The sequence below is a fragment of the Zonotrichia leucophrys genome, chromosome 12 (assembly GCF_028769735.1).
Source record: "Zonotrichia leucophrys gambelii isolate GWCS_2022_RI chromosome 12, RI_Zleu_2.0, whole genome shotgun sequence".
Lineage (NCBI taxonomy): Eukaryota > Metazoa > Chordata > Aves > Passeriformes > Passerellidae > Zonotrichia > Zonotrichia leucophrys.
In genome coordinates this window covers 19,713,189-19,724,539 of record NC_088182.1, presented here as the reverse complement: position 1 = coordinate 19,724,539, position 11,351 = coordinate 19,713,189, and the positions used below count along the sequence as shown (strand labels likewise).

General features: G+C 57.1%; 1 protein-coding gene across 1 annotated transcript; it reads left to right on the top strand.

Annotated features, from left to right (window-relative positions):
* Positions 1-3,792: 3,792 nt before the first annotated feature.
* Positions 3,793-7,566, top strand: BARX1 (BARX homeobox 1). Its single transcript, XM_064724213.1, has 4 exons — positions 3,793-4,412; positions 6,322-6,607; positions 6,737-6,821; positions 7,171-7,566. Exons 1-4 carry the CDS (start codon positions 4,208-4,210, stop codon positions 7,333-7,335), a joined length of 741 nt encoding a protein of 246 aa, XP_064580283.1. The 5' UTR covers positions 3,793-4,207; the 3' UTR covers positions 7,336-7,566.
* Positions 7,567-11,351: the final 3,785 nt, after the last annotated feature.

The following is an 11,351-nucleotide window of genomic DNA, read 5'->3' as shown; positions in this document are numbered from 1 at the left end:
AGCCCGGGCACGGCCCCGCAGCCCCGGCACCGCTGTCCCGGCGGGCTCCGGGCACCGCTGTCCCCGGCGCTGTGGCGCGATGGAGACACGGGGACATTTTATTGGAGTTTTAGAAAAGGTGATGTTGAGAAAACAAAGAATTGGTTGTGTTTAAAAGCCTCTGAGAACTTTCATACAAGTTTTAAAAAGCCCTCCCGAAAGCACCCCGGTGTTTCACTGATGCGAGCAGCCCCGCGGCTCCGGTGCCCGCAGCGATCGGGTGTGACCGGCACTGGGCCCCGCTCCCGTGAGCCGCGACCCGGCTGCGAGAGCCCTGCCTGGGCTGCCTCTGGTACCCCAATATTTCCCAGGCTGGGATATTTCCCGAGGGATCCGGGAGCCGAGGAATTTGAGTTTCGCTGTTTTCCCCGTCGCGGTTGTAGGAGTCGGGAGAACTGCGGGAATTCAGCAAAACTCTTCTCCTCGTCAAATCGGGGATGAATCAGCGGAGCAGAAGTATTCCCACCCCAGAGAAGATTTTAGAGCACTGGGTGAACTTGTTTCCTTTTTCGTAGCAAAATTTTCACGGGTGGAAGTGTAATCCTTCTCGGAGTTACTCAGCCGAAACAGAGACACCAAAATATCTGAAGCGTGAAAGTGAGCGAGAGCAGCCTCTAAAAAACGCGTTCTGCTTTTATGCAAAACGAAGATCAGAGGAGTCTCGTAATGTGGTAAATGCATCGATAGTTTCTGGAACCAGTTAGGAACATTTGTATAAAAATTATTTTTAGAAAAGCTAACTAGAAATAGTCTGTTTCTAGCAGCCATTTAAAGCCTGTACCTGGTGCAAGAAAAAAAAATCAACAAAACAACCCAACCCTAAACAAAACAAATGAACAAAAAAACCCAAAATAACCACAAAACAAGAATTTTAAAAAGCCCCTGGGTAAATGAGGAGAGATTTTGTAAATAAAGGCAATTCCATTCTGGTTGCTGGGAAGAAAAAAATTTGGAGTCTGCATCTTGTTCATATGGCTATTCCCTAAAACCCCACGTATGTTTCTGAGCTCCCACTCTAAGATGCTTCTTTTCATAAAAGTGGTTGCATGAATCTACCACCCAAATCAATGTGAAATTGCTCTGTAAGAGTACAGGAGATCAGACACTACGGCACTAAAAGTAGTAGTAGTGCTAGTAGTAGTAATAATAGTAATAGTAATAATAATAATAATAATAATAATAATAATAATAATAATAATAATAATAATAACTTCTGTCCTTTTCACTACAGGATTTGTTTTTCAACGATTTTAAATTCCTGACTGTGAGTACGGCCAGATGGTGAAGTTCACCATCTCTTTCTTCAGTGCAGCATCGAAATGTTTCAGTAGGAGCTTTTTCAGAGGTGCTATTTTTTATTTTATTTTATTTTTTGGTGACCTGGGGGGCTGTAGGCCTGCTCGCGGCAGGATGTGGGATCCGCCGACCGTCCATGCTCTCCTGAGCAGCCTCGGGGCAGATGGATCCCAAGGATTACAAAAATTTAAATTATCAAAGTTGATGCCGTATGATAGGAAATTATGCCGGGTCTGTACCACTCTGATCCTAACCTGCTCCGGGGTGGGGATCGAAGTATTGTTATTTACAGTTATTCTTGAGCTTTGATTTATTTTAAAGAAACAAAAGCTCAAGGGAGGCGTGGGTCATTTCTTTTACGTGCACTATTTGTTTATGACCGCGCTGGTCTCGGGAGTGAGGTTGTTTAAACAATCCGATGTAGATTTGCCTGCTCGCTTGGATGTGTCCAAAATTCTTCTCACTTTACTCATAATTATTCTCCTCGTTTCATGATAATAGCTCCAGTGGCCTCTTTGGCCTCTGCCGTAGGAAATCAGCACCTTGGCATGGAGCACCTTGTGATCTCAGCAGAGCAGATGGACAAAGCACGGGAGGACGGAAACGGGCAGGGTTTGGGGTTGGGATTTTTGGTTTTTTCGGGGGCCCCGTTGGTCTCGGTCGGGGCTCCCCGGAGCGCAGGTGTGCACAGGGACACGGCTGCCCTGAGATTCCCGGCGGGAATTCGGGGAGCTGGGGCGGGATGGAGGCGCCCGGTCCAGCAGCATCCCGGAGGGCTCGGGGAGCGCCGGTCCCGGTCCCGGCCCCCGCTCCGCAGCGTGTCACCAAGCGCGTTGGCGGTGCACGCACCGAGATGATGTCTGAACAAATGACAACCCGCTAACAGCAGGGAGCACCCGGGCAGCTGACGGGGCTTCAGCCCGCTAGCGTTTCACAGAGCGAGTGGCGTAATTTTAAATTGAAGAAATGTGGAGAAACCAGAACGAATCCGCGCGGAACTGCTCCGTACGAGTCGCAGTTACCATATGGAACAGGTTATGTGGGCAGGCAGTGAAGTACAGAGCATAAATTAATTCGTTGTTGTCGCATGCAGGGGTGAGTAGTACAGAGAAACAGCAGCAGGACTCAAATAGCGCTGACAGGAGCAGCAGGGCGGCCTCGTGTTCTCCGCAGTTCCCTGAGCGCCTCCGCCTGCCCCTACCTCGGTATTTAATTCAAGTTACGGGGCCGGGGGTTCCTGTGGGATGCGGCGCCCCCGGGGCTGTTGGCTGGCTCTGGGCCGTGCCTGCGGGCCGGGGCGGGAGCCACGAGGAGCTGCGGAGCCCGCCCGGCTCGGGGGAGCCCGGGGCCGGGGAAGGCGCTCGGACACTCGGGCCCCGACGGCAGCCGAGAGCTGGGACGTGTTCCCCGTGTGCTGCGCCCACGGACGGCGCTGGCGGGTGACCTCCGTGGCCATCGCATCTCGCTTAGGGCTTCCGAAACGGGGCCGGGCGAGATCCTGCGGCTGCTCCGCTCTGCCCCGCGCATCCCCCGCAGCAGTCGGGAACACGGGCAGAACCCTCTTTTTCTGGTCTGAAATGTTAAAAAAGGAGGCTGAGCTTCCCTTGCCGGAGGGATGAACCCCGCTGCCGTCGCTCTGCGTGGGCCGGCCTGGCCGAGCCCGTGGGCGCCTCCCGCGATCACCGCCCAGGCCCGGTCACGGTCACGCGTGGGCAGCCCCGGCCGTGGGCAGAGGCCGAGCCCAGCCGAAGCAGCCCCACGCCGTGGGACCCGCGGGGCTTCGCCGAAACGATCTGCCCGTATTCCATTAGCGCCGACGTTTTCAGGAGGGATTTGGGCGTTCGGGCTCCTGCAGACGAGTCTGGCTCGAAGCACGGCAGTAACGAGCAGGGGCGGCTCGTGGGTCTCCGCTGTCGTGTGTGACACAGGCTAAAGGGAATAGAATGAATCACGTTGTACCGAGAAAAATGTCCGTATAAATGATCTAAAAGTCCAGGGAAATGCTCCGCTTCGCGCTGGGTTTTGTTCCCTGACCAGCTCCTTTTAGATGTTTACACCGCTTTGACCGGGTCTGGGTGGGAGCTCGGAGCTGTGGGCATCTGGGCCGGCTCCCCCCTGCCCTCGGCCTGCCCGGGCTCCGCCGGGCACCGGACACCGCCCCGGGGCTGCCCCGAGGGCTCCGAGTGCGGCGGGGCAGGGCCGAGAGGACGGGCCCAGGCTCCGTGTCCGGCTCCATCGGCCGAGGAGCCCCAGAGCCGTGGTTAGCCCTTCGGGGGAACGGATGGGGAGGAGGACGAGGGCTGGGACGGGAATGGGAAAGGGACGGAAGACTGGTGTGGGGACGGGAACGGGGATGGCCATGAATATGGATATGGCAACGGGAATGGGGCTGGAGCTGGGGACAGGGATAGTCATAGCAATTAGGCCGGGACGGGGAGCGCAGCCAGGACAGGGGTTTCGAGGGGCCCAGCGGTTGTTTGGGTGTCTGCTCTCCCGCAGCGAGCAGAACGGGTAATTTGCTTTATATGGCGGGGGATCAAATGCTGGGCTGTAACCCCCGCCGCAGGTACTCTCCCGCCCCGGCCCCTTCCTTCCTCCGCAGCCCCTCCCGCGCCCTCCCCCGCCGCGCTGACGGCCCCGCGGGCCCGGCCGTATAATAGGCGGCCGCCGCTGTCCCGGGGCGGAGAGACACACGCTGCCCGGTGCCGCGCCCCGAGTGCAGCGGCGGGGACGGCTCCGGGCGGCCGCGCAGGGCCAGGGGAGGGGCGGCGGGGCGATGGGCAGAGCCCCCGCTGCCCGGCTGCCGGCCGGGGGGCTGCGCTAGGGCGGCCCCGGCGGCCGGGGGTCCCCCCGCGCCCCGGGGGCGGCGAGGATGCAGCACCCGCTGGAATTGGGCGCCGCGCGCTACTTCCCGGCCGAAGCCTTCCCCGACCACCGCTCGCACCGCTACCGCAGCTTCATGATCGAGGAGATCCTCACGGACCCCCCGGACGCCAAGGGCGCCGCGCCGGCCGGCGAGCTGCTCAAGTTCGGGGTGCAGGCGCTGCTCTCCGCCCGGCCCTACCACAACCACCTCGGTACGTGCCGGGGGGCTGCCCGCGGCTGGGGGGCGGCTGGGGGCGGCAGGCGGGCAGGCATCGCCGGCCAGGGGTCTGCAGCGCCTTCGGGAGCCGGGTTCCTCGGAGACAAACTCAGCAATTCTGCCAAGTTGCTGCGGGCTCTGCCGGCCGTGCGCATCCCCGGCGTGCCCGGGCGCTCCAGCCGGGAGCAGCCGCGAGTTTGGGGCCTAAAACTGACGAAAGCGGCTCTGCCGCTCCGGCTCTGCACGGAATGGCGTATGGATGGCAGGGAAGAAGGTTGTTGTCGATAGCTTTGTTTTGGGGTTTCCCCAGTGTTTTTGGATGAGGTGAGAACTGCTGGAGCCGAGCAGCGGGGTCTGCGCGGGCTGCGAGGGGCGGCAAGAGGCCCTGCGGTCACAGATTTTAGCTGGAAACCCGACTTATGTGTAAACAAAAAAAATTTATATAATATGCAGAGATATTATATATAGTATATAAATATATGCTATATTTATATAATAATAATAATATAGCAGATGGAAGGCATAACATTCTATATTATACTACATGTTTGGATTTTTCTTTTAAAAGGGGTGCCAGCATTGTCTGACCAGTCAGATATAGCATCAAGGACAAATGCAGTTTATTAACATATTCAAATAGGTTTGGGCGTTTTGTAATTGTAATTGTTATTGGTTTTATTGCTTGGGAGAGTTTTTTGCGGTTCTTTTTATTTTTCTTTTTTTCTTTTTTTCTTTTTTTTTTTTTTTGTATTTTGGGTGGGTTTTTGGTTGGTCAGGTTTTTTTTTTGTTTGTTTGTTTTGGTTTTTTGTTTTGGTTTTTTGTTGTTTTTGTTTTTGTTTTTTTACGGTAGCGTTTAATGCATTTTGGAGGCTATTACTTAATATATTTTAAAGGCCGATATTTAAACGGATGATGGCAAACGCTTTTACTTCGCAAGCCATCTTCAACTGCAGAGCCGTAGCTCTTCATCCATTGACCTGAACAGAAAAAGACTATCCCAATCTCATTTTCTGCCTTTAAGAGAAAAAGGAGAAAGCGGCAAGCCCCTGAGCAAGGGAGCAGCATGGGTTAGAGTATCTAGAAATTAGTATTATTTTCAGGATGAGCTGTTCAGAACCGCTGGGAATAGCGGATCAGATGAAAGGCTCTTTACACCGCTCAGGCTCAGTTCGCTGGGGTAGGTGGGAGCGGGATGGGGCCCGGTAGGAAGGGAGGCGATTTCAGGCAGGTCGAGGAGAAGACCCTGCAGAGGCTCCCCCAAATCCCTTTCCCGGCGCTGAGTTCGCTCGTGTGTCGCTGTGGGGAGGCCGGGCCGAGCGGGACCGCAGCCCCAGCCCATCCTCAGGCCCCGCAGCGGAGCGGGGGCGTCGGGAGGGACCCAGCCGGGCCGGGCCGAGCCGGGTGAGGGATTTGAGCCGAGCAGAGCCGGGCCGGATCGCGGAGAACTGAATCGAGCCGGCCGAGCGACGGCCCCAGCTCGCTGGAGCAGCATCCTCGGGGATGGCTCGCTGTCCCCTTCCCGGGCGCCCCTTCATGGGCTGCTCTTCACGGAGTGGGATAGAAATTATTGCCAGGTCGAAAATACCCTGAAAACTCCTAGGGAGGGAATCCTGGGACCGTGGCCGCCCCCGCTGGTGGCCGCGTTCAGCCGGGTCCGGCACTGTTGGGTGGCACCGAGGGGATCGCTTTTGGGTTGGTTTGAGTTAATTTAACTTGTAACCCCCAAGTAACTCGGTGATTAGCATGCGCTGGTGGAAGGGCAAAGCGTGTCTGTGCTGTGGAGGTGGCGGGGCCGGGGGGCTCGGGGCCGAGGATGGAGGGGAAGGGCCCGGGGCTCCTTTAGGGGCCGCTCCCCGGGCAGCCCCCGCTCCCTGCCCGCGCTGACCGCCGCTCTCTCCCGCAGCGGTGCTGAAGGCGGAGCCGGCCGCCGTGTTCAAGTTCCCGCTGGCTCCCCTGGGCTGCTCGGGGCTGGGCTCGGCGCTGCTGGCCGCCGGCTCGGGGCTGCAGGGCGGCTCCGCCTCGCCGCATCTCCCGCTGGAGCTGCACCTCCGCGGGAAGCTGGAGCCGGGCCCGCCGGAGCCGGGCAAGGCCAAGAAGGGCCGCCGCAGCCGCACCGTGTTCACCGAGCTGCAGCTCATGGGGCTGGAGAAGCGCTTCGAGAAGCAGAAATACCTCTCCACGCCCGACAGGTAGGCCACGGCCGACCTCGGACCCGGGGTGCGACGCCACGGGACGGGGCTCATTTTGTTGAAAAAGTCGGGAATTTGCCATCCGAGAGGGAAGCTGCCGGCCTGACACCCTCTCTCTCTCGCCCGCAGAATAGACCTGGCCGAATCGCTGGGGCTCAGTCAGCTCCAGGTGAAAACCTGGTACCAGAACAGGCGCATGAAATGGAAGAAAATAGTAAGTGTCCCTTATTAACAGTCCTTCCCCTGGGCACGCCGTGTCCGCGTTCGAGCCCTGCCTGCGGGCTTCGTCCTTCTGCATCTCGGCCCTGGCACGTTTAACGATAACGTTAAGGATAATTATAATAGTAATGATGACGATGACGGTAATAATAATATGCCCCTGGTCTTTAACACCGTGCCCCCGGTCCAGCATCTCCTGGGCTCCGGCCGGCCGTCCCTCCCGTCCTGTCCCGTTGTACCGCTGGCCCCGGGACAGCCCGAGCGGAGCCGCACCGGCCGGGGCACGGGCGAGAGAGGGGCTGCTGAGCCCCGGCTCCTTCCTCCGCCCCCTCCTCGCCTCGCAGGTGCTGCAGGGGGGCGGCCTGGAGTCCCCCACCAAGCCCAAGGGCCGCCCGAAGAAGAACTCGATCCCCAGCAGCGAGCAGCTCTCGGAGCAGGAGCGCGCCCGCGACGCCGAGAAGCCGCCCGAGAGCCTGGGCTCGCCGGCCGAGGTCAGCCAGGAGGAGTGAGGGGCAGCTCGGGGAAGATGGAGGGCAGCTCGGACCAAGGCTGCGGCCGCCCTCGGCCTCGGGACCCTCGGACGCTTTGGCCGCACTCCGGCCCCCCCGGCCGCGCCCTCTCCGCGCTGGGCTGCGCCACGGCCCCAGGGGCCAGCAGGACACTGGATCCCACCATCCACATCTACTCGCGCTCTAAAACCCTGTGGTGCCCCTAGTTATTCGAAAACTGCATTTTATGATCAGTTTTATTAATGCGAAGATATTTACTTTATTTCAATAAAGTATTTTATGAACTATTGCTCTGAGTAGCGTAATGCTTTGGGGTTGATTTTTAAAAAAATTTTTGGTTTTGTTTGGTTTTTTTCCCCACGGAGACAGATTAGAGATTCAAAACCAAGTTCCAGGCAGAGCTACAGAGAAAGTGCAAAGAGCAGTGGTACCGGGAGGATTCTCCCATCGTTTTTCGCCACGTTTCGGCTGCCCGTGGCCGGGAGAGGCCAGACCCTCGGCCTTCCCTTGGTCAAATTCGGATGCTTTCGGACTTTAAAGATACGTTAGTTGGTGAAAGAAGGTTAATTAAGTTCTGCACTGCGCGTCCTGAACGGTACTTTTTAAAAAAACTCTTCTTTGCTGCTGCGATGTAGCAGCAAAAACCCTAGTAAGAAATCGTGGCGCTTTGTTGTTCAGATGGGGTTTTTTGAATTTTGTTTTATTTTTTCTCTTGTTTTCCCCGAGTCTCTTCTCCACGTTTTCCGCTGGGATGTTAAATTACAGACCATCCACCGAGACATGCAATTACTGCTATTCTGCTAAGAAAAAAAAAAAAAAAAAAAGAAAAAAGAAAATAAAAGAAAAGAAAAAAGCAGCAGCACAGGGAAGAACGAGAGGCGGAGAGCGAGGGCCGGGAACGGTGGGATAGCCCCGGGCTGAGCCGCTGCTGCGGGGCCGCCTCCCAACTAACGGCGGTAATTAACGGCGGTAATTAACGGCGGTAATTAACGGCGGTAATCAGCGCTCTGGGCTCGGGGCTGTCCCGGCGGAGCGGGATTCCTGTCCGGAGCAGCAGCTCCGGGAGACTCCAGCCCGTCCGTGCTCAGCGGCGGGAGCGGGGCACGGGCGCAGCACGGCCGGGCTTTCACCCCAGACCGCCCCGCATCGCCGCCGGAGGAGCCCTCAAGGTGAATCTGCTGCACTCCTGCTGGACGTTCCAGTTTTCCTCTTTTCTCTCTCCGGCCCCGCTGCCCAGCGCGGCCCGGCTCGGGATGTGCCCCGCATCCAGCCCGGGATAAATCAGCCCCCGGGCTGAGCGGAGGAGGACACGGCCAGTGCTGGGTAAACAGGAAACAACCTCGTATTCTTACACTGAAATGACTTAGATATTTAACCAAGCAATGGATTGAAAGTGGTTTTTTTTTAACCTGAGGATGAGGACGGGTGCTGGGAAGAGGGAAAGCGGCGGCGGGGCTGGCAGAGCCGGGGTTTGCGGGACCCTTCGGCGCGGTCAGGACACGCAGGGCGTGTGCCTTTGTCACTCCCTGTCACCTCTGGCTGCCGTTTCTGGGGCTTTCAGAGCGCACGGGAGCAGCACCCGGTTTTAATTAAAAGAGAGATTGGCTGGCGCATTAAGCTAAATTAACAGGACGACAGGCTGCGTTCGTGTCACACACAGGGCTGGAACAGCCGGGCTTCACTCGGTGCTAGCGCCTTGGCTAGAGAATGTTAATATTTTCTTTTCACAGCCGAGCAAGTGACGGAGCAGCGATCGTATTTTCTCAGATCATAAGGTGATGGAGTTTTTTTCAACACACGAATCGTTAAATAGAGTAAGTATTTTTTGATTTGTGTTTTCCCTCGTAGACAGCCTACAGCGGGTTGGGGATGCTTTGGTGAAGCCGCCTTTCTGCCCAGCCGGGTCCGGCCGCTCTGTCGGCGCACGGCGGTCCCGGGGCAGGACACGCAGGTAAAACTCCCTTCTGGTTATGCCGGGGCAGGGAAATCTCCGAGGGGGCTCGGGAGGAGCTTCTCTCGGCCCGGCAGGTGCCCGAGAGCCCCGCACGCAGCGGGTGGAGCTGAGCCCGTGCGGGGCAGCGGCGGGGACGGAGCGCTGCGGGAGCGCTGCCCGTGGCATCCCCGCGGCATCCCCGCCCGAGCCCCGGCCCCGCTTTAGTGACACATTTCTGCTTCTGGAGGAGCCCGTTACAGCCCCGAGAGGCTGCGAGCCGGCTGAGGAGCCCTCTCGCCTCCTCGGCGACGCTAACGAAACCCGGAGTCCTCTCAGGCACGGAAGAATATATCGGACAACATATCTGACTAATGGGATTTCTTTATTGGCTGGTTTGGTTTGTGTTTTCTTGTAATATGTATATACACGTACAGCCACACACACACGCATTCCGATTGTTTTTAACGATTTTATGTGTTGCTTTCTGTCCAATTTGAACTCCCCGCAGGTTCTCCAGGTCGGCTGCGGGCTGGGCAGGCCGGGGGGCAGCAGCCGGGAGCCGGCAGAGAGGGGCGCTCAGAGGGATGGGGGCGCTGCCCACGGCAGGGCTGGAATGACAGCATCTCTGATGTCCCTTCCAGCCCAAACCACCCCGAGATTCTCTGATTCTGTTTGAAAAGCGAGGATAAATGCCACCGGCCGCCAGTGACAGCCCTTCCAAACATGCTCGATAATATCCCAGTGCATTTAACAGCAGGGCTGGGGCTGCCCCTGAGCAGCACCGATAAACCTCGCTGGGCCATGAGCGACCAAAGGAAAGCACAGCAGGCCTCACCTGCACACAGCTTCCGTGCTAATGGATAAATTTGGACAGTGCAGCATAACCATTTCACTTTCCAATTGCCTTTCCCAGCTGTGAGGAGCCCGGGCGGTGCTGCCGGGCTGCGATTCCCGATTCCCGCAGAGCTGCTCAGCCCGCAGCAGCCCCGGGAAGGGCTGGGTGGTTTCGGTCCGTGCTGCGGCTTCTCCTCAGAGCCCGGCTCTGCTGTGGGAATGATCTCACCCGGCAGCACCCAGAGCTGCTGCAAAAGCCACGAGCATGATTTGCCGCTGCTGTGTAATTCTGGAGCAAGTAAATGATATTTGTAGCTAATACACCTGATGGTTCCTCTCTGTCTGTGTGTAAATAAGCTGAGTTACCACACATTCATGCTGGGAGAAATGCGTGCACACTGGGAAACTCCACATTTAAATTACACCTGTATAGGTAGAACAGCATGGGTTTTCTCTGCAAACAAAGTGGAAGGGTGTGGATTGAAGGCTGGAAAAGTGGGTCCTTCCATGTTTGACTGCTACTCGGGTCACAGGTAATCAGCAAACGTTTTGATGGTTTTCTTAACAGAAATCCTTTTAAGGCGAGTTTCCATTTCAAACATCCTAAATTCCCCTTTTATGAAACATCTCAAAGAAACCTGAGAAAAGTTCTGCTTTTACATCCATGTCAATTTAAATATAGCTGCACGGAGCCCGGGGTTTGAAGATGAATGCCGTGGGTGTTTATGCAGAGGCAGCTCTTGGGCTGGGGGGCTGCGGGGGCCGAGGCCCTGCCCTGACTGCTGCCCCACACCTGCACGCAGGGGAGGTCTGCTCTGCCCCTCTGGAAGAAAAAATTCATCCTAGAGCAATGCTTTGTGGGCACTTCTCACAAAAACCCCAAAAGCACAGAGCTGATGCTGCATTTTTCCCTCCAGAGGGTGGGAAGTGTGGAGGGGATGGAGTGGGGATGTGGATGGGGGCGTTCAGTGGGATGGGGAATGGAGGGGGATGTGGGGGGATTCAAGAGGAAGTATGGGGGCTGTGAGGTGTGTGGGGATGTGGGATGATGGAGGAGTAGGGATGCAGGTGCTGTGGAAGGATACAGGGTGTGGGGAGAGGGTGACATTGAGGGATGTGGAGGGGATGCAGCATGCAGGGATGTGGGGCTGGGGTGAGGAGGCTGGAGGGGATGCAGGGAGGATGGGAGGGTGGGAAGGGAGATATGGGGGATTGTAGGGGTTGCAGGGAACACGGAGAGGATGTGGGA

What these genes read in the sequence shown, in the direction of transcription:
- BARX1 (XM_064724213.1), top strand. Translation starts at nt 4,208, where the DNA reads ATGCAGCACCCGCTGGAATTGGGCGCCGCGCGCTACTTCCCGGCCGAA. An exon ending in GCCCTACCACAACCACCTCG is followed by an intron (nt 4,413 to 6,321) that starts GTACGTGCCGGG and finishes TCTCTCCCGCAG; the next exon opens with CGGTGCTGAAGGCGGAGCCG. An exon ending in GCATGAAATGGAAGAAAATA is followed by an intron (nt 6,822 to 7,170) that starts GTAAGTGTCCCT and finishes CTCGCCTCGCAG; the next exon opens with GTGCTGCAGGGGGGCGGCCT.